At 36.0% G+C, this 23,855-nt stretch overlaps 1 protein-coding gene and 2 gene segments (V, D, J or C); 2 read left to right on the top strand and 1 right to left on the bottom strand.

Moving 5' to 3' along the window:
- Positions 1–23,855, top strand: part of LOC119775922 — a 75,173-nt gene that overhangs the window by 17,436 nt on the left and 33,882 nt on the right.
- The window catches only part of LOC119775928, a 49,857-nt gene continuing 32,236 nt past the window's right edge, over positions 6,235–23,855 (bottom strand). The window contains 3 exon segments of the V gene segment in view: positions 6,235–6,593; positions 7,321–7,352; positions 20,908–20,920. Coding sequence covers positions 6,271–6,593; positions 7,321–7,352; positions 20,908–20,920 — 368 coding nt within the window.
- On the top strand, positions 13,532–23,812 carry tspan37 (tetraspanin 37). The gene is made up of 7 exons (XM_038274066.1): positions 13,532–13,700; positions 17,355–17,546; positions 18,638–18,712; positions 18,794–18,892; positions 19,832–19,984; positions 20,074–20,157; positions 23,311–23,812. The coding sequence occupies exons 1-7, from the start codon at positions 13,638–13,640 to the stop codon at positions 23,389–23,391; spliced, it is 747 nt and encodes a 248-aa protein (XP_038129994.1). The 5' UTR covers positions 13,532–13,637; the 3' UTR covers positions 23,392–23,812.

Raw genomic sequence — 23,855 nt, 5'->3', positions numbered from 1 at the left:
AGGCCCCTGTGACCCTGATGGAGAAACTGGTTGAGAGGATGGATGGATGGAAAGGTTGAAGCTACCTATCAGTCCTATAAATTATTCATTTAAGAAAACTTCAGATTTCTATTTATTTAATGTAAATTATGATTTACAAGAAATGAGGTAAACTAAATATTCTCAGAAAATGAAGTGGCGGTTTGGATTATCTCTGTTCTTCCTGTTTCATCAGAGCAGGTGTTGATTTGCATGATCTAAATTCATCTCTGCTCCTCACAGTTTAAGTTCCTCTGTTACAGAAGGTCCAACGTGTGTTTCTGCTCTGACTCTGAAACCTGCATCAGGATGATGTCTCCAGTAACTCTGATTGCTCTGTTGGGTTTTCTCACTCAGGGTCAGACTGACTTTTAAACCTGTTGGATAGTTTTTATTTTTATTTTCTTTGAACTCAAATTGAAAATTTATTCTTTTTTTTCTTTAACCTTCTGAATTAAAATTAATTTTTCTTTCATTCCAGCTTCATCTGCCAACAATTTTCTGACTCAGTCTGACAGATCAAAGTCAGTGAGTGTTGGAGCCACTGTGACCATCAGCGCCACAGGAAGCTCTAATATTGGTGCTGATCTGAGTTGGTACCTTCAGAAACCCGGACAGCCTCACAAACTTCTTATATACAGCGCTTCAACTCTGTTCTCAGGAACTCCATCTAGAATCAGAGGAAGTAGATCTGGATCTGATTACACTTTAACCATCAGTGGAGTTCAGGCTGAAGATGCTGGAGATTATTACTGTCTGGGCAACCATGGTGGTGGTGTATTCACACAGTGATTTTTAGCCGTACAAAAACCTCCCTCCGTCAGGCTGCAGACACACTGAGCTGTTAGAGCAGAAACTGACTGCAGCTGCTGAGGAGGAAGAGACCCTGATACAGACCACTGAACACAGAGCTGACAGAAACCTCACCAACCACTAAGGTCAATTATGATAGATAATATCCAATATTTATGTAATGTTTATTTTTTAACATTACTTGTCAACACTCATTAAAAAGAATTGCAATACAAGAACATTTCAAAAATGTATTTTCATAAATATATAAATAGTACTAAAGTCAAAATAAACAAGAATGAAAAAAGATAATTTTTAATCAAAAGCCAGAGTAAATCTCCGCTGTTTAGATAATCTGAATATAGAGGCAAGAAACATAGGAAGCCTTTTATAAGTTGTGTCAGTAAAAAAAAAAAATGCTCCTACTGGTTAATCTGGATTAATTTATAAACTAAAAGAGCATCAAATCTATATTAATACTTTCAATATTATGAGTTTTTCCCCCCTGCGTCTTTATTTGCTTTCAAGTCAAAAACAAAAGCCTCAAAAGAAAAAATACCATCTGCAACATAAGTAACAAGGCCTGCTGCTCATCTTGTAATTAAGGATCCAAAGACCAAACTTATTGCCGTAATGAGAGGTCCATCCTTCTCAGGTGTCTGAATCAGCAGTCCAGGCCATAAAAATGTTTATAATTGGACCCTGCATTGACCGCTATCGCCTGGCACTGGAGACATGCGTTGCCTCCATCTTGCTGTGGTCAACTACTACGTGTAATTCTATGTGGTAGGATCACTGAAGTATCAGCATTAACTGTTTCGCAAAAGGGTCAAGTCATTTGCAGGGGGTGTCTGTTGCTCTACTGAGACGGTGATGATGAAGACTGAGAGGTTCCCAGTTTCTTCAAACAGATCAATGCAATCAATGAAAACTGTGACACAAGAGGAAAACCTGAAGTACAGGTGGCCCATGTGCCAAGGGCCACAAAGGACAGGCAGATGAGTACATATAAGATGTGGTGTACAAGGAGGAATGAGACACGGAAGAGGCAGAGGATGTCAACATAGGGTGGAGGTTGGTTGAGGACTCAAATGCAGAGATGAGGAGGCAGATGTGATTTTTTTACTAATTTATTGGGAAACAGAAACAAAATTCAGGAACACAATGCAGAAAACCAAAAACCAGGAGAAGTTAGGGGAAAACACACATGAGGAGCCAAGTAACAATGGGGAACCAGCAATGAGGAACTTCAGAGGAGGTGTAAATATGGGAGACAGAATAAATTATTGGCAAATCAGCTGATATGAAGCAGGTGTGGAAAGAAGTGATGCGAAGGGAGCCAAGGGGAAAGGAGACTGGCACAGGGGGGCAACAGAGAGTAGCACAAAAAATATAACACAGCTTAAATTGACACCAATGACCAAGAAAACAGAATGACATAAACAACTGAAAACACATAAAGAAGTCCAAAAGGGGAGAACCATAACGGAGGAAGACAGAAATCAATCATCCCCAAAGCAATCTCGACTATTATCATATATCATGTCTTTGTTCATTGGTTAAAAATGAGAGAAGCAGGACAAAAAGTCCAGTCTAATTTGAGCAGATTACCAGTGGCCAGCATCATCAGGACATTCAGAGAAGAGAACAGGTAATTGACATATAGAACACTTTTCTGTTGGTATAACTGTATGGTTCACTATGATGCTGTTTTTACTGTATGTGCACATCTTTAAGCTAATTTCTCCTTTGTAGAATTGAAAGACGACCAAACAAAGGTGGATGGGGTGCTCAGAGAAATCCAGCAAAGAGAAATTGAAGACAATGTCAACTTTGATGGCATTAATAGTGTGTCTGTATCGACTATTGACCGTGTTTGTCAACATAACCGACTTATTTAGAAAGAAGTGTACAGAGTACTCTTTGAGCACAATTCTTCAAGAGTGAGGAATCTAAGATAACGGTATGTGTAAATAAGTGTAGCCTGCACACACTTCCAGTTCTTTGCTTACAGGCTGACTGTAACTTTAGGTTGATGGTTGCAAATGTTGTATTACAGTACAGTAAACAAATGTTTTATTGTATGTAAATGTAGTAAAAAAAAGTTGCCCCTTGTGTCAGTTACAGTACTGTACTCATTTTGTCTTTTCATTTTTTTTTTTTTTTTACAAAGAATATTTGGAAGTCCCTGCTAGAGTGGTGAATATGTACCCTTATCCTTTGTGCAGCCAAAAGTAACCAGGGGGTTCTCCCCTTGCATGGAAGCTTGGGGCCAAATATCACTGAACATCTCCTAATCTTTCTTGGTGGTCTTCAGGATTTAATGAATGCATGTGAACATTGAGATCAGCAAGCAGTGCATCTAGTGTATCATGGGTTGGGACTACATTAGTTTTCACCATTCTGCCCTGATCCATGAGTAGTTCACCAACGATCAGCTCTTTATCAAGGGTTTTTCTTCCACCCGACCCGACTGCCCCTTTGTAAATCCAATACAGGAGTTTTTACCTGCATGGTGGTGGAATGTTTATGACTGACTGCACTGTACAAGGGTAAATTCTCTGCAGGTGATGCAACAGCTCTGTGATGATAAAACTGCTAAGTCTTGCCAAGGCTTGAAGTTCTGCCAGAACTGATTCACACCAGAAATGGGGCAGCTCAATTTCTCTCAGGAACAGTTAACAGTTATGACTGCAGTGCTTACTCTGTAACTCACTTAGCTTATCTTTCAGATCCTATAAACCATAGAGAGATCAGATCACTTCTTTATCTTGTTTATATATTGTTTATATATATATATATATATATATATATATATATATATATATATATATATATATATATATATATATATATATATATATATATATATATATACTGTACTTATATGGCATTTTTACCCTTTTTTCTTGAACATTTAAACATATTCTCATATTCTCTACAAATAATAATAAACACACACACAATATTCAAAGCCCTTGAATTCTCCTGCAAAAAAGGGCCCTTTTCCCATTGTTTTGGAATGAAAAGTTGTTGGTGAAAACAGACAGAGCCAGTAAATTGCTTTTCCTTCTTTTTTTCCTTTACTTTTTATTTTATTTTTTTTACAATTTTCATTTTGCGTAAAATATATTTCATGTTAAATAAATTAACAATGAAAATGTTCTTTTGGTTTCATATAGTGGTTGCTATTTCTTGAACAATATTCTGTAGTGTCTAGTAAATACTCTGGTGAATCAGTTTTTACTTGCTGGGAGCATAATTTGAAGACATTGTTTGGTTTTGACCACATGAGAGATGGTTTTGATGTAAAAGTTTGCTTACAATTGAGAAGTCTGTGGTTTTATGAAAACAGTTTTAGTTCATTGGATTTGTGTTTAAGGTTTTGAGAAAATGGGAGAAGGTTTCAACAAACGAGTTTTAGCAATTTTGAAAAACTGTAAATAAATATGTTTAATTATCAATCAATCAATAGAGGTCAATACAATGTTCTAACAGTGCTAGAGATCCAAACTTGAGAGACTCTGTTATGTTTTTTTTTAGCAAGCCCCTTTGTTTAGTATCATTTGGTCTTGGTTCTGACCTGATAACCTTTTCATGATCAAGTGGGCCCAAAATGGGTTAGCTCAATTTCTCTCAGAAACAGTTAAGACTGCATTTTCTAGTGCTTAATCTCTAACTCCCTAAGCTTATCTTTCAGATCCCATAGACCATAGAGAGATCAGATCACTTCTTTATCTTGTTTATATATTGTTTTTATATATATACTTATATGGCATTTTACCCTTTTTTCTTGAACATTTAAACATATTCTCAGAACTCTACACACAATAATAAACACACACAATGTTCAAAGCCCTTCAATTCTCCTGAAAAATCAGGCTTTACTTTCAAAACAACAATAATTTTTCACAGAACATTATTATTATTATTATTATTATTATTTTGCAAATTACAGTACTCATACAACCCATCAAATAAATTAACATTTATAATAACAATCTGCACGCTGATGGGCTCAGTATAAAACACTGATGAAGGGAAATCACAACACATAACATAAACCATTCTGGCTGTAGATAGAACCTATGAGTGTTGTAAAAACATTTACAGAACACATAAAAATATCTTATAAACTTTACAGTATTTTCTTTTCCCCACCAAAAAACGTTATCATACATACCACAATGTTATGCATGGTTTGTAGACAGAAAAAGCTGAAACTCAGTGAACTGAAAGTATAATTTTTTTCTTTAAATGTTAATCAAAGTGCAGAGCTTTAGGCAGGAAGGCTGTGGGTAAAATATTGAGACAGCAGGAAAAAGAGCTTAACTGGTGTTGGATTTCTTCTGAATTTTTGTAGCTTTTTTGGTAAAAAATGGAAAATTTTTCTCTAGATCAGTTCAAGTTGGAGGCAACTTTGGTGCTGGACTTAATATGGATGCACTGCCCCTCTAATCTTATGAATGATTTCAGTTAGGAAATAAGTCCATTTGTTATAGGCCCTGGTTTGGTGGAGTTCAGGGGCTACAGTCACTGTGGTAAAGAAAACTTGTGCATTGTTAGTGTTTTTGCAAATGGTTTCAGAGAAGAAAGATTCTCTTGCACTTTTCAGTTGTAAATTATATCTGTAAATTATCTTCTTAGAGATGTTATAATGAACCTGGATTTCCAACTTTTGTGATCTGCATTCAGCTTTTTGACACTTCTAAATGGCGAAGCACTTTTGCAGACCTTCTCTTTAAAGAATAAACTTCAACTTGAGCAACTAATGAGTTATGTCTGAACTTTAGATCCTTCTTTCCAGCAGCTGCTGGGCTTTATGACCATCACAGTTACACTTAATAATGATTTACATCCTCATTGTTAAAGGCACATTTTTACACATTTTGTTGGAAATCTTAGGTTGTTGTAGCTTTTAAATTAGTATTATTAAGGCTGTATGGTTAATAGACAGAGGAAGATAAAATTACCCATTAATTATCAACTACATATTTCACAATTGTAATTGAATAATTTTGGTTATTTGGATGGATTTAAACAAATTCTAACAAGAAAAACATAACGAAAAAATAGGAAGAAATTCATTTAAAATCAATATTAATGTTATTGTTTTTACTATTTGGTATACTTATAGAATACCAAATTGTATTATTATAAATACTTTTTGCCCCATTTATAAACCTCAGCACTTTTACGTGTGCAGGTTTCAAAATGCTTTAGAAAACTTAAAGGGAGGCTAAAAACAACATTAGATGAGATTTCAACAAGTATGTTGCAACACAAAAACAAATACAAAGCAAATGATTCCAACAAATCTGCACTTTTATAGAAACAATCAGTTTACTTCAGGTTTTATTAATGAACATTTTACAATGATTTGGAAATCTGTGTGAATATGAAAAGTGATATTTTTGGATAAAATACAAGAACATGATTTCCAGACAAGAAGCTGCAGCTCTACTCTGAGCAGAGGTTAGGGTCCAGGGTTTGAGTGACAGGACTCTGTCCACTCTGATTGGCCTCACAGCTCACTGAGCCCGCCTTCCTCCACTGGTCTGCAGGGAGGCTCAGGGTGCTGCTCCAGCTGTAGCGGCCGTCCCTCCCCAGGACCTCCAGGCTGTTAGACACCCCTGAGGACCTGCTGCTGCCCCCCACCTTCCAGCCCAGCCTCCAGGTTGAAGGGAAGCCCCCGCTGGCCAGACACACCAGTGTGACACTGCTCTGCTGCTGCTCCTCTTTGGAGGGGTGGAGGACGGTCAGGGTGGGACGCACCACACCCACTGGAGGAGAGAGGGGGAGGAGAGGGGGAGAAAAGACACAGGAATGATAATGAGAGCTGCTAAAAACACCTTCAAAGCTTCATTCTTCATGGTTAATGATGACATCTTCATACGTCTCTGATAATCAGTGACTCTTAATAATGAATCCCTGAGATGATTTTCTGATGATTAAACTGAGAGAGCTGAAACACTCATGAGGGAACAGTTCAAACGTTGACATCTGTTTCTTTCACTTCCTTTAAACTACATGGAAAACAAATGAAGCATGAAGACAAAGCTGATCTGAGTTTACTAATAAAATATTAGTTCAGTTTAACAGGAATCCAGATCAGATATTCACTATTAATTAACATCCTAACAAAAGGATGATGAAAAACGAAATATTAGAATTAGAAAAAAAGGGTAAAGAAGAAAAACAATTTTGAATAGGAATTAAATCAACTGTAAAAAGGAATTAAACTTTAAACCATCTAAAGTAGATAATGTTGATCTACACATTTTATGGCTGCACAAGAAAATAAATTTATTTTTTTCTCTGATTTGAACAATTTACAATCCAGAACAAACACTGACTTCTACAAGGCTCATCCTCAGAACTTTTTTTCCCCCAAACTGTCGTAAAGTTGCTACAAAACTTTCTCTTTAGTTTATTAGATATACCGGTAAAAAGCAAAAAAAAAAAGGAAATTTAGACGATTGAGCAGCATTAAATCTTTCTTGTACTTACAGTCAACGATGAGTTTGGTTCCTCCACCAAAAGTCCACCACAGTGATAGAAACTCATTAAGTACTCATTAAGTACAAAAACCTCCTTCTCTGACGGCAAACAAATTTCTGCTGAAATGTTCCTTTTCAGAATAAAAACGGAACAGTTTATACTTCATTTTTTTAAACAAATCTTCCAGGATTTGCTCAGCTTTAAATTGCATCATAACTTATGATTTTTTTTTTTCAGTTTATCACCCAATAGAAACAAACGTTTCTTTGCCTCATGGGAGAGTGTTGTTACATTCTTCAGTAATTCATGTTTTATTTTTTGTAAAAGCTAAAATAGGTTTTAAAAAAATAATCTAAGTTATACAAATCTCAAAACTATTGAATTATATACATCTTTTATAAGTCTTGCTGTATTAGAATATTAGAAATATCTGTTAGTAAAAGGGAAGAATTATTTATACCTTTAAAAGAGATTGGATTTAAATCCAAATACCAAAATTCTTCTCGTCTCTATTTTATCTTCTTCTCTTTTGTTTAGGTGTTGAATAGTTTATATCCAGCCACTCTTTGTTCAGATGTTGTGTCTCTGTTTGTCTCCAGTGCGCTGAGAGCAGAGAAATCATTTCCATAGAGAGGAGGCTTTGCATGGTCAGCTGATCCTCTAGGGAACTGAGAAGGTTTATAGTCCTGAGAGTTTAACACTGCAGGACTCTGATCTGTCAGTCAAGCCAGCAGAAACAACAAGCACCATGACTCTCATCTCCATCCTCATCTGGACGCTGACCTGCTGCTGTTTTACAGGTTCATTTCCTGAGCAACATTTTTAACATGATGTGCTGCTTTTTCTCTCATTTCTTTCTGCTGATAAATTAAGGATTTGTTTTTGTCTGCAGGATGCAGCGCTCAGGTGACTGTGATTCATCTTCCAGTGGAGACATTTGCTCCAGGATCAACTGTCACTATTGGGTGTACAACAAGTCCTGCTGTTTTTAAATATGATGATGGTGATGAGGCTATGTTCTGGTATCAGCAGAAACCAGGACAGCCTCCAAAGCTCCTGATAAAATACGCAAAAACGCTTCATACAGAAACACCAGATCGGTTTAGTGGCAGTGGAAGCAGCACTGACTTCACTTTGACCATCACTGGACTTCAGGCTGAAGATGCAGCAGTTTATTACTGTCAGAGCCTACACCTAGTAAATGATGATGTTGTGTTTACACATTGATTTTTAGCTGTACAAAAACCTCCCTCAGTCAGCCTGCAGACACACTGAGCTGTTTGAGCAGAAACTGACTGCAGCTGCTGAGGAGAAAGAGACCCTGATACAGACCACTGAACACAGAGCTGACAGAAACCTCAAAAGTACTAAGGTCAATTATGATAGATAACATTTATCATTTAAAGATGCCTCAGCTGTTTACCAGTAAATGTCAAAATGAACTTAAACCTCTTTTAAATGAAAGAAACCTACAGGAGAACCAGGCTCAGTGTGGGCGGCCATCTGCCGAGGCCAACTGGGGTTCAAGGACAAAATGTAGTTTGTCACCATCAGTGTGTGGGTGAATGAATAAATGTAGTGTAAAGCACTTGGGTCAAGTCTCCTGACTTGAAAAAGGCCTCTACAGACCATTTACCATTTATAGAGTTAATCTCATCAGCCACTTGCACAAACTTGATATACAGGCTAGAAAGATAAAACCTTTAAACAAAGTCTGGCAGTAATACTAGATTATTTTGCTTTGAATGACAATGTTTTGGCCTCACCTTCTGTTTTGTGGGATGCATAGATAGCAGTAAGGGGGGGAATTATATCTGTAGGATCAAAGTTAGAGAAAGACAGACTTAAAAAACTAGAATTAGAAACTGAAATCAAGAGATTAGAATTTGAACATAGGTGAAGTGGAAAACAAGAAGTAATGAATAAACTTAAAGAGAATAGAGCCAAGTTAGATGAGATACTGATGTATAATAGGGTGACCAAACGTCCGTATTTCCCGGGACATATCCGTATTTCACGTCCTGTCCCAGACGTCCCGGGTTTTTTTTAGAAGGTGAGGAAATGTCCTGATTTTTTAAATTACCCTAATTGGACCATTAAATTTACAGGCACCAGGGCACTGCGCACGACGCTGCGTGTGACGTAATCCCTGAGCCGGGTCAGTGTGGGCAGCCCTTTTTTTTTTTTCCAAACTTTATTTATATATCAAGCAAATAGTGTACAAACACTCGTTGAGGTACAAACATTTACAACATGGGTAGAAAAAAATACTTATATATGGGGCTAAAAAAAAAAAAAGAGGTACATAAACAATAAGGCCAATGACTGATTTTAGAGCAAGATTTAAAACAAAAGAAAAGTAGAAATACTGGCAGTTACTTTTTTGGCAGTGCGGGCAGCCCTGTTCTTAATCAGAATATAGATAGCGTGGCTGTCAGTACGCCAACAACATGCAAAAGCGCAAATGTATGTTTACCGACGATTTACAAAACAGTTTCCCCGCTTTCAGACCGGGTCGAGACAAACGGGAGGCCTTGTGCACAGTGTGCAAAGCAGGCACATTATGTCTCGGTGTCCAATGCAGGTGCAAGGGATCTGAAAAGCTACCTGGACACCGAAAGTAAAGATAGTCTATTGATATGTTTGTTCGTTTTTGGTACATTTTGAATAATTTTTGCTACACAAGAGGTATTTTCTTGTTAATTAGCTCATTTGTTAATTTATTTTTTCCAATAGCCTACAGAACAGACATTATTTTGAGGCTGAATATCATCTGTTATTGGGAGTTGAGAGTTATTGTTAACTTTTATTGTTAATTGAGGGATGTTTGAATGAGACATGAGACATTATTTCTTTCATTGTGCTATTCATTCATTACAGGAATTATTAAGCATTTTTAATAAATATATTTTGAATGAAATTATCGTTTGTTATTGGAGTTATTGCTGTTGACTTTTACTGAAAAGAATTTTTAATAAATCAACTGTAAATATCATGTTATTGTAGGATTACGTAGGTCTATGTTAAGTGAGTGCATGCCACAGACATCTCTATGCATAGGAGCAGAGATCCCAACACCCCGCCCCAAGGTGTCCTGGTTTTCCCAAATGAAAATATGGTCACCCTAATGTAGGCAGAAAGGGCCCTTAGGTTTATTGATAGAAAATATTATGAGAAAGGAACAAAGCTGGCAGGTTATTATAATCTAAACTACAGAAGGCACAAGCTAGTCAAATAATTCCTAAAATTAAAAATCTCCATTCCAACAATGTTGAAACTGACACAAAAGCTGTATCAAATACATTTGCCAAATATTATAATCAATTATTTGAGGGTCAACTTCAGGAATTGGAAGAGAAAAAATACATAATTTCTTTAATATAAATTTAATATAAAAATAAATTTTGAAGGGGGGTCACCTACTGCCTGGTAAGGCAACCTGGGTAATGGGTGGCCCCCAAAACCGCCCCCCATAGAAGTGACATTGGGGCTCCCCAGACTGATTGCTCACGCCTATGAGAGCTCCTGAAGGACAGAAAAAGGGCAAGGCCATTGGCACAGAAAGCTGCGAAATAGACGTACACAATGTATGACACACAAGGGTCATTTGGGTTGTAATTTCAAGAAATTGGTTGAGTGTGGGTCATAACTATGAGCCATGCAGTATGTCGCAATGAATAAGTGTGTATAAGGAAGAGGCTTTTGTCTTGTAGTCCCTTTAGTCTTATTTGGAAAGTCTATCATAGATGTTTGTCATGGGAAGGGTCATACCTAGCAGTGATATAGACTCAATTTCCAAATGTTAAATCATTGGTTTCCCTGTTATATATATAAATTTATATATATGTCACAAGAGGACAGTACCAGTCTTCGCTGTACTTTGATTAAAATCATTCAGCCCTACATACGCTGCTCCAGTTCTAATTTGAAAACAAGGTGATGCCCCACTTCCCACAGCATCAGATCATATTAAAGCAATAAGCTGTGTGGTTCAGTTTCACAGTGTATGATTTAACTTTATTGCATACATCAATAATGAAGGTCTTTCTGATCTTGTTCCAAATACTGACAGTCCAGTTTCATGCTAAGTTAAGAGATATAATTTTAATTCAGGATCTTCTGATTACAAGATTTAATTGGACTCTAAAATCTAGTCGACTTGATGATGATCTGAATTGGTATCTGCAGAAACCTGGATAGCCTCCTAGCCTGCTGTTTTATGAAACCAGCCACCGTGCATCTGATGCAGAGGCCTTTCAGCAGCAGTGGATCACAGCCTCAGTTCCCGCTGACTATGAATGAATCTATGGCAGGAGATTATTACTGTTTGTGGAAGCATAGTGGGCCTGCACACAGAGTTACAAATCTGTAAAAAAGACCTCCCTCAGATCTGCCAGCTTGGCTCAGTGCAAAAAATAGAAATCTAAATAAGTCAGTTTTATCTTAAAATAGGTGCACCTCTTCTTGAATTGAGGAGGCAAGTGAGATACTTTGCCAATGAAACAAAACAATTTAAATTTAGAATAAGAAAAAAAACCCATTGCATTGTCTTATTTTAAGTGCATATTATCTAATTATCTTATTTTAAAAATAAAAATACTCATTCCATTGGCAAATCATCTTATTTAGCTTCTCAAATTGAGGGTGAATACAGTTAATTTAAGAAATCTTTACATATTTCTAGATTGTTTTTGTGGTGTTTAAGGAGACTGACAGGCACCACTGCTTACATGAGCAGAGAGAGTGTTGACTTACTGGAGTAGGAACTCTAAATTTCATATACTGAACATTTAGATTTCATTCTCTTTCACCCCATTAATGTAATTACTGTTAAATGTGTGAATTTAACTTATATTTATTGGTTGTTTGTAGCAGAAATTAAATCATTTGTATTTCCTCTGTATTTAGCATATACAAAATTAACATGATGCTTATTCAGGAAACTAAATCAAAACATCCCTTCATAAGAATTTTCATTAGAGATGGTGATCTAGGTCAGGGTTCCTCTTTTCTGGTCCTAGAGGTCTGTTGTTCGGCATCTTTTAGGCATAGCTCTACTTCAACAATTGAGTTAGATAATCAGGTCATTAGCAGGACTCAGGAGAACTGGACTGCAGACTAAGGAGATCATAGCCCTTTGATTCATGTGTGTGGAAACAGAGAAACATCTAAGGTGTAGGACAACAGACCTCGAGGACCAGAACTAAAGAACCCTGGTCTAGGTGATTATCATTAGAGGTTAATGAAGCCAGCATACATTTTGGACAATGTCTCAATGTCAATGACTCTATGTGTGAAGATTTTGCTGAGCTGGAGAGCTTAATCGGTGGAACATACTGTAAGACAGAGAAACTAGAAAAGTATTAATTTAATCTTTATCAGTAAAGATCACATTCTAATCATGTTTTTAATGAAATCAGAGTACAAAGCATGTTATTAATTATGTCCACTACAAATTATTCTGCACCTCATGAAAGGAAGCTCACATAAAAAAATTAACTGTTCAGAATCAGAAACCATTCTAGATTATAATGAAAACACACTTTACAACAGCATGGAGTTTAAAGTGAGCTTTCCAACGTTTATCAATCATTAATAAACATTGTGGTAGAATCCTATTTTGGTTAATTAAGAAGCTTTATCCCATTTCATATCATGGAGATGTTTGCTGTGATGTATTATTTTATTCCTATTAAAACAACTTTGTTATGGTTTTTCATATATTTTGAAATAAATGTCCAAAGATTCTCGACTTCCATTTTTAATAATTCTTCGTTACAGAGACTCCTATTATTTGGTGACACTTCTGATCAGTACATTTCATAATGCTTAAATAAGTAAAATATTGTAGAGGAAAATCTTTTTTTTTTCTTGAAAAACTTCATCGTTTTAATTCAATACAGTAAATTATGCCACAAAATAGATAGTTATGTCATATCATTTAGCTGTTCTTTGGATTCACTTTCTCATTTAAGTCACTAGAGGGCGCTGTTGATCTCACACTCGAGTCCAGCTTTAGAATTTATAACTTAACACAATTATTTATCTTAATAAAGAAAAAAAGGGGGATCAGCTATTTTCACTTCTTCTATGCACTCCGGAAAAGTCTATATTAAACCTGGTGGGTTTAATTCCCGCACTTATGGGGAAGGTTTCTGATTTGAAAAAGCAGAAAAGGAAGTTTGCATTGACCCACAGCACCATAACAGAGTCCACTCCCTCTAAACCAGGTGTTTTTTATGCAAAGGAGTGCTTTAGTTATCTTCCTGCATTTCTCACATCGGCAGGTCATGTAGATAGTTGCTTGGAGACCCTATAATTAAAGGATGTGTTGTCTGAAACGAAACACGCTTAAAACAATACTTCATCTGATATGTCAGCTTCTGTGGGTAAGCTCTTTATTTTACTCTTTCTTTCATTATATCAAAAATACACCTTTCTTTACATAAAGATGAGCAGTTAAGCGTTATACTGTATATGTGCCTGTTGTTCCTTTTCCAAATATTTCACTCACAATAAAACTAAAACCAATTTTTCAAAAAGCAGAGACTCACATGTTGCTTTTATCTATTTATAAGTGCGCAATCAAGCCACAGCTTTCATTGTTGACTCATCTGTCATATGACACAATCAGCCCATCATGTGAGCGGCAGCTTAATGTAAGAAAAAGGCACACAAAAATGGTTTCCTAACCTGTTTAAATCATCTGGATGGGATCTGATAAGCAAATGGAAACATCACCCAACAACCCAAAACTTTTTATTATGACACACAAACAAAAAAGTGCATTACCGTAAAGCAGAAGGAAATAGAAGCAGCTGAAACCAGATGTTTTACATATAGAACAGGACATTGATTTTACTCGCTGTTTCTAAATAAAGAGAGTTAAAAGTTTTCTGTATTTTGTCAAATAACTAAATCTGTTTGTGTTTGATGAAAGCAGGTGAATTAGATTTATTTTTCAAAATAACTTCTTCACAATCCAGAATTTATATCCACCAAGTAGACAATTTGTTTCTTAAAAATTGTGGGAGTTCATGTGGATTTATAAGCTTTTAATATCAAGTTTCCTTGCAAATTCATATCTGAATGTCGTGAGCACCGTTCCAAGGGGAAAACATCAGAAAAGGCCTATATCAGTCGGAATATTAGGAAGAGAACTGTGGATCTGAGCAACTGTTTTGCAACCTTGGGTAACATTTTCAGGAGAAGGTGCACATCTAACAGTTTTAATCACAATACAAAGATAGGCTACTACAATTTTGAATTATCCATCCTTTATACTAATATTTTGTTAAAAAATGCAAAGGTTGTGTAACAAGCCAGCATCAAAAGCAACCTTTTGCTTTTTTAATTATTAATTGAAAAAATAAGCAACAGATTAATAATTCATTGCAGCCCTATTTAATATTTTATGAACTATATATATATATATATATATATATATATATATATATATATATATATATATATATATATATATATATATATATATATATATATATATATATATATATATATATATATATATATATAAGTTCATAATATATTAATATATTAAATAGGGCTGCAACAAAAGATTTTTTGCAAATATAAATATATATAAATATATATACAATATATATATATATATACATATATAATTGCATAATTGAATTGAAGCTATTTTGTAAGAAGTTTAATGGCATCAGATGTTTTCATTACAAAGCTCTGATTTCAGTACCATTAAATGTTAGTGGTCATCTCCAACAGTTTGGTCAAAATGGGCCAAAATTCCATTGGCATTTTTTCAACTAAAAGTTAGAAAGTAAAATCTTACTCATTATTCTGGTATTTATCAAATATATATATATTTTTTTCCATCTTACAAGTTTTTCCTTCTGAATATTTTTGTCTCATCTAAAGAATAATTCTTCAACCTGAGGAGTTACAGGTAAAACTCAGCCTTACAAGATTTCCTTGCATTGTACATTGAGAAATTAATCGTGAAGATCAAAAATGGGTTGCTCTCATGCAAAAAAGACCTACAGCCTAACAACCAATCACTAGTGCTCGGATGACTGCTTGTTATTTCCAGAGAGCTCAATCAGGCTCAGAATGACAGGATTAAAAAGGGGAGAGTTGGATCAGAGGACTTTTCACCGTGTTTAGTGATGGATGGTTTCTCCTCAAGAACTTGCATCCTTTACTCCTTTCTAAAATCCAGGGTGAAAACATGTTTAACCCTGAAAGAGCGATTACTGGCCTGCAGCAGTGTACACTCCGTACTCTACAGAATCTTGGCCATCAGATGCTTTTCACCCATAATGCATAACTGGTCACGGTCCTCTGGGCATTTTATATGATAATAGTATAACTCTGTTTGTACCAGATCACTAGGATTAACCAATCTTTGCAGTGAAAGTTAATTTGTCATGATGGGACTCTGATTAAACCCACATGCAGAACACACACCGGAAACGGGAGTAAAAAATTCAAACAGTTTATTTAGATAAACACACACAGAGTAGGATTGCACTGGTTCTGGTACTGGTCCGGGACTTGGTTTCACAGAGTAATCTGCAGAGAGGGATTGTTTGGTTAGCCAGGTAGCAGTGATGTCTTGACAGAGTTTTGATGCTGATTTGTACCTGATGAGGTTCAGACTGATTGGTGGAGAGAGGGAACCGGTTGGGTCCAGAGACTGTGGATTCAGCAGAGAGCTTAGCAGCGGCAGAGCTTAGCTTCAGGCTAGTGAGGTTCAGACCTTGAGTTGTTCTCCTAGTTCTCTCCTGAGAACTAACTGGGAGATACAGACTGAGGATCTTCAGCTTTGGCTTTCTGGGCAGGCAGGTTTCCAAACATGAGCTCCTCCAGAGCTACAGACTTCAATCAGGTTTTCCTATGAAGCAGAGAAGACAGAGACTGGTTAGGATCAGGGTTACTCTCCAGAGCAGACAGAGATTCTAAGTTCAGGCTGAGGCTCAGGTTCTGCTAACCAAAACTGGTCAACACTCCGGCGCTGAAGACAGGTCTGGCCGCTGCTTATGTAGCTAGTCTCCTGATGGGCTGATGATCCTCAGGTGTGCAGGAGGCTCCAGCTCAGGAGACCCATAGCGCTCTCTGCTGGAGACAGCTGGCAGATCTCCAGATCCCAACATAATTCAGGTTTTTAGTCTGTCTGTGTTGCTGTTAAAAGTTAATTTGTCATCTATAATAGACCCAATTTCAATGTCTTGCCCATTTGGTTGTAGATGGGTTGCAGGTGTTGTGCCTGAAATCAATACACATGTCCTTTGTTTTAGTGACATTCAGTTCCAGCATGGCTTCCTGGCACCAGTTTGTGAAATAGTCCACGATGGGGCCATGTGCTGTTTCACTGTCCTCCAGCAAGCTCACAATGACAGTGTGGTCCACAAACTTGACAATGTGGCGAATGTCGGTTTCAGAACGACAGTCATCAGTGTAGAGGATGTAGAGAAGTGGTGAGGAGAGCCTGTAGATATGAAAGACAGTCCAGAATGATGGCCGTTTACTCTCACTCGCTGGGAACGGTTGTTGAGGAAATCTTTCCTGCCGTCCATTCTTTTTAAGGCAGGAAAGCCTTCAAAGACGTTTATACTATGATCAATAACAGTTCAATTAAGATACTGATTTAATTTATATGTTGGATTTTATTCGGTAGTGTAAGGAATAAAGGGGAAAGGATACAAATGCGCGACCCACTTTCTCAGATTTTGTTGTTTAAGTGAAATAGTTTGATGAAATATTTTTCCTTTAACATTCACAGTGATCTGCCCCTAACACAGGCAGAAGTGACTGTGTCATTTTCCTGTGACCAAATACAGAATTTCAAATACCCCAAAGAGACGTGTTGATGTGATTGTATAGGAGGCAACATTTTAGCCCCTCTATAGCATGATAAGGGTCTGTTTACAAAAACAGCTGCTTCCTATAATCAAAGAAAGGAAGCTATGCTTTCAAGTTTATCTGTGGTCATGGCTTTTAAGGATGTGCCCCAAGATGGTATTAATACAATGTTTATCTTTTTTTCACTTTGCAAGGTGGTGGGGCTTGTTTTGGCCATGGGTGGAATCTACCTTCTGATGACGCACAGACACTACAGCTTATTTTTTTCTCAGAATTATATCATCCTTTCAGCCGTTTTTACACTCTGCAGTGCTGCGTTTCTGCTCTGCACCGGCTTCCTTGGTACATGGCTGAGCCTCAAGGACTCCCGTTGTCTACAAGGACTGGTGAGGTTATATGGGGGATATTATTCTGAATTTGCACTCATACATACTACTGAAACACTCTTATTAACACTACTGAAATGACGAAACATTGATAATCTTCTTCTATGGTAATCAAGTTTTCCTAAAAGCCTGTTATGAGAAATATTGGTCAAATCTCCTCTCTGTAGATTCTCAATGCATTGACAAGCTCTAAGAAAAAATAATTCAACCTTCTTTTCATTGCACAATATTTCAACCTGGAGAGACTCACACAGAGAGAAGTTGCAATTAGAAAATATTCAATTTATCAGAACCAGGCTCAGTGTGAGTGGCCATCTGCTGAGGCCGACTGGGGTTCAAGGAGACGGAAGTAGATGAAAACATGAATGGAATAAGTTCTTTGGCGCTCGCGCCCTGGCAGAGGACTTTGATGCTGTGAACATATGCCTGGATGAGTAACATAGAGAAGGAATAGAGTGTGACTGAGAATGAGGGAGGAGAAGCTGGGTCAGGAGCTAAATGAAGGGGACCTTGGAAGATGGCCTCAGGGATCTCCCTGAGTTGATCGGCTCGAGCTGAATGCGTTACATCGCATGTGGTTCAGGTGAAGCTGATAAGAGTCTTCCAGAATGAATTTATGCTTAAGTTTTATATCAGAAACTAATGATTGGAGTGAGAAAAAAATGACAAACAAATACAAACACATCTTGGTTTCATGTATCCTATCAAAATACAGTCTTTTTAAACTTTAGGTAATGGTGTTTAAAGTGCAGGCAATGCAGTTTAAAATGATGATTCCTGGAATCATAAGCATCCTTATTTACAAATGCTTATTCCACTGCCTCTTTTAAGCTTCTTCCTAGCCACTGAGCTGCTGTCGGTTCATCTTAACATACAACTTTTTCCCCCTTCCATTTCTATCAAAGCACCCCCCCCCCCATTTGAATTGAAATAAATGTAAAACATTTCAGTAGCATGTGTGAGAGTGTTTCAGCTCTGAGTATGAGACCACATTTAGAATAATGCCCCTTACAGCCCCTTATAGGGTTACCCCTTTAACTGCATGATTACCAGATATTTGAACGCACTTGCTAATGCGCTTTCTTCTCAAGTTTGTGTATCTGCTGGTTGTGATCTTTTGCCTGGGAAGCACCGCCTCTGCATTGGCCTACGTTCATTTTAGAAAGGTATTCCTCCTGTACAAAAGCTCATACTTTTTCCTAATTAAAAAACAAAAATTCAATTTCTCTTCCCTCTCTCTTTTTCAGATGGGTTCTGAGACAGCGTCTCTCAGCGAGGTGTTTGAGAAATACACTGGCAGCAGTCAGGACATAAACTCTCAGACTGTTGATGCAACTCAAAAGGAGGTGTGTAGCTCTTAAAAAACAGAAAACATTCATATTCAAACATATTCATGTTTGTTGCCTTAATATGTTTGTCATGTAATAATTCACAACCTCAAATGGTCACAGTTAAGAAAATGAATGTGTTTAATGTCTTCTTAATGTTTGATTTACATTTCATTGTTTGCTATAATTGATAATAATATTGGTATAGGGGAAGATTTTCTTTTCCAGGTGTATCATGTAAATAAGTGGTCCTCCTAGTAATTGTCAATCATTCTTGTGATTTGTTTATGTAAGGCCGTGCTACGTGCTTCTCCCTAGATAGCTATCTTTTCCTGAGCATGCACACTTTCAGGTGTATATCTGTGGTAAACTATGGTTTCAGCATTGAAGCTCTCGTTTCTCACCTTTGTTCTTTGAAAATGGCCAAGGGTCGTAACATTGGAAAAATTGCAAATCTTCTTTTGGAAAGTAAGCTTGTATGAGCGATGCAAACAGCAACTTGTCAACAACACTGCAAAAGCATGCATATGCATTGCATTTTTCTTTTGAAGTGGAGAGGACGGCTCTTTTCAAAACTTAGGGAAACTCATTCAATATACTGTTATTATTTTTATTCTCATTTTGTAGTGTAGATGACAGTATGCGAACAACTGACCTTTATTATTGACCTATGGGTTACATAAAATGTATACAGTACAGGAACAGAAAGAAGAACAGTGTTTCCATCAGCTTGCTTATATCGTAGTTTTTAGATAAAAGCCAACATTTTCCAATATTCTTTGTTTGGAGAACCTCAGACCAATTTCTGATATCAAAAACAGTTTGGGACATTCCTATTTAGGGAAATAAATAACCATTTATCTGTTCAGAGGGATCCAAGAAGTTCTCCAAAGTGTTCCATCATCAAAACCTTATTTGAAATGTTTTGATTGACTTCATATATTGTATCTCTATCAGCTCCAATGTTGTGGAGTCAGCAATTACACCGACTGGTTGGACACCTCTTGGTTCAATCACACGGGTGGAAAACTTTTTCCTCGCAGCTGCTGTAACTCTACCTTTGTGTCATGTACTGGCAGCGTGAATCAGTATTGGGAACTTTACTCTGAGGTACATAAAGTAAATTCAGACATTTAAGCTGAAGCTGTTTTTGGAATAGTATTTTTATGGTTTTATTCTCTAACATTTTTCTTCTCCAGGGCTGTCAAATAAAGGTGCAGGAGACTTTTAAGTTCATCCTGAGTTTTATCATGTGGAGCTGTCTTCTGGGTTTTTTAACTGAGGTTTGTGCATTATATTTTTTAACTGTTTAATCTGTCTACATTTACTACGAGATGATAAAAAGTCAAGCAAAGCAACACATTGATCAGATTAGATTACATGAGATAGAATTTATTTTCATCACACATGTGCAGGTACAGAGCAGTGACATGTAGTTTAGCATTAAAGCAGAGATGCAATAAGCAGTAAAGTAAGTGCATTCAGCATATATATTGGTTATATTTGATGTGCAGTATGGGTAGTTTTAGTATGTTGAGTATTCACAGAAGAAAACCTGTGTGCAGGGGAGACCATACATTTTGTTTTGCACTTACTAATTTCATCTTCACAAGTTTGACTTGTTTGATTTGGGTACAACAAAATGCAAAAAAAAAAGAAGTCTTTCAGGGGAAAAACTTTCTCACCTTTATGTTATCTCTAACCATGATTTTTTTATTATCTAACTGCATAAGTGACAAAAGAGTTTTCACAAGGTGATGTCAGTTTATTACCTTTATTGAGCCAGAAGGAAAAAAAAGTTAATGCGTCTTTGGTTATAAATGTAAGTGTGCAATGATGTCATCAAACACACCTGCAGAATTTACAACTCCCTCTGAAATCAAACAACCAGTTACAGCTCCAGTTAGATGGCCTGAGCTTTTCAGGATTTAAAGGAAGTTTTTTTTTCCTAAAGGGGAACAACTTACAACAGACAGCTTTAATCAATGAACAATAAACAAAGAAAAGACAGAAACGTGCAGGCTCAAATATATTTGTACACCCACACTAATATCAGGTTAGATTTCGTTTAGCAAACTCCAATTTAACCACATACTCTTTTTAAGCCATCAAAAAAAAAAAAAAACATCATAAAATTGCATAATTCTGGCCTGATGTTTGATCAGTCTTCTTTGCACAGCCCCAGCTATTGCGTACGGTTCACATCTTTTTATTTTTATTTTTTACATGATGGGCCTCTGATCATGTCCTGCTTTAATTTGTTGAAACACCATATTGAATGATCTAGATTTTTATCTGAGGGAATTTTAAAATATTGGATAACTAGCAACAAAGTAACCCCACAGCATGATGCTGCCACTACGAGCCCTATTTGATACAGTATTTTTTAGGTTTGAACACCTTACCCTGAATCCTAAAAGCATACTTATAACCACTGAGGTCATAAAATGGCTTATAAGGGTTCTTCCGTCATTTTTTTTTAATCTTTTATTTCTATTCTGAGCATTGAGCAACCAGTGCTGGGAAATAATAGCTAACCAACAGAAACCAAAGCAACACCAGATCATGATAACGTACAACAAATTAATGTCATTGGTCTAGTAAAGTTCAATTTCTTTCTTTAAAAAAAAAGAAAAAGAAAAGAAAAAGTGGAATGTCGGCCTAGTGGTTAGAGCAGTGCGTTTGTGCTCTGAGAAGGTTGCAAGTACCCGGTTCAATCCCCACAGCCTCCATTCTGGGTTCCTGAGCAAGACCCTTAACCCCACACTGCTCCCCGGGCGATGCACAATGGCAGCCGACTGCTCCCCAAAGGTGATGGGTTAAATGCAGACAGTTAATTTCTCCATTGTGAGATCAATAAAGTTAAATTTTTTTCTTGTTCCACTTGGATTGCATAACTCATTACAAGATGTAGGTGTATGTGTGACTATATATATTAAGATTTATACATCATTTTAGCCATGGGTGAGTTAGAAAAGATCAACAATAAATCCTTGGGAGTCAACTTTACAACTTTCTGTGGTTTTTAGTGTTGGCAATTGGTCCTGTTCTTGTCTATTACAGCTTTCCATGTGGTGACTCACTTTATGCTCATCTCTGATGATGTGCCATTTCACATTATTATACATAATTTCAAAATTAAACCAGGTGAAACTAAAACATTTCCACTTGAGGAGTATTGGATAGAGCATATTGACAGACGTAAAAAAAATTTTTAATCCTAAATGCAAAATCATTATATATCTTTTTACAGTTTTGATAGGATTAATAGTGAGTTACTCTATCAGTTAAGGTTGTTTTACACTCTTCACACTCCATTTAACGATTAATCGATTACTAAATTAGTTGAAGATTATTTCAATAAACGATTAATCCTATTAATTGTTTCAGCCCTAAATGCACTGTTACCTACATCTGGGGAAAGTGTCATGTCAATAGCACCTCTAAAAACATATATTTACTGAGAAAAATGGTGGCGCGTTCAATACTTATTTCAACCGCTGTGTATATATATATATATATATATATATATATATATATATATATATATATATATATATATATATATATATATATATATATATATATATATATATATATATATATATATATATATATATAGTTTTGAGGCAAATGTTTTTTGTTAAAGATGTGGACTACAGATAGACCAGATCTTTGTTTGTATTGCTTACCGTACTCAAACATATACAAGGGCTTTCTTGAGCTAAGAGTGTTCCTGAGGTTATTATTTGTTGTCCAAAACCATTTCACATTTTAGTATTTATAGTTCCTTTAAAAACACACAAGCTACCTATGCTGTATATATCCAATATATTCAGAGATGCTGGCAATCAAAGTTGTTAGATGTTCAAGTTGGTGAATTTAGCTTTTTCTGCCATTTTGGGGTCAGTAGTATGCATTAATATACCTCAAACTGAAGAATTTTGAGGTCTCTTAAGTGGTAAATTTACTTTAATTATAATTAAAATGTACATTTAAAATACACTCCAAATATATAAGCTCTGTCATACTCAAATGTTTGTGTTTCAGAAGTCAAAATAATTGTGGCAACTGATTTAATTCTGTTTTTGAGTACTGCTAACTTATTTTGTCTTTGTGTTGTTTGTATTGTATTGTATTGTGAGTATAATGTTGGCCTTTCAGTCTTTTAGCTTTCATTTTGACCAAATTTAAAAATTATATCAAATTATTTCCAAAAGTGTTTACAAACTATTTTATAAGAAAGAAAAAAAACAATCACAAAAATTGATTAGACAAATCTTTCATATTCCCTAGAGGTAATGCCTCTAAGGCATGTTTGAATCCTGTTTCATAGATTTTTTTTTTTGTTGTTGGTGTTTTTTTTTAGTATGTTTTATATTTTACTTTTGGGCAGTTAACGAAATGTTGCTTTCCCTTTTTCCATTATTATGCAGTTGGTTTTGCTTACTACGATGGGACGAATGATGATGATGGAACAACAACCTTTCAAATATCACCCACTGCGCTACAGTTAAAGACAAAGGAGGGGAAAAAAACTGCTCCAAGCACTGTTTTAGAATTTTAAAGTAACTGCATTAGAAAATGACAGGCCATCTTTTTCCATAAAGATGATGTCTGCAATAAACTGTCAAGCATTTATTTTATGTCTTTTTTATGAACTCTTTACACTTGTTTTGGTAAATGTGTTCTTTTTTTGTTTCATATTTTAAAAATACCAAATGTAGACTTCTTTTACTTTTAATGGTTAATAAATACTGCTGAAATTAGACCAAATTACTTCTTTATCTTTCATATGTATTGGTTATAGCTGCTGCAATATTAAAATGTGCATATGTTTTACTATTGTATTTATTTAAAATTGTACCTCTTTAGTAATTGAAAACGAACTTGCTCTACTAGGCACAAATACACAATGCTCTTTATGTTTTTTTGTTTTGTTTTTTTGTTAATAAAAGGAAATTGTGATTTTTAATTTCTT

Source organism: Cyprinodon tularosa, unplaced genomic scaffold (assembly GCF_016077235.1).
Source record: "Cyprinodon tularosa strain WSP-4 unplaced genomic scaffold, ASM1607723v1 ctg120, whole genome shotgun sequence".
Classification (NCBI taxonomy): domain Eukaryota; kingdom Metazoa; phylum Chordata; class Actinopteri; order Cyprinodontiformes; family Cyprinodontidae; genus Cyprinodon; species Cyprinodon tularosa.
The sequence above is the reverse complement of the archived record's forward strand: the minus strand, read 5'-3'. Positions and strand labels throughout refer to the sequence as shown.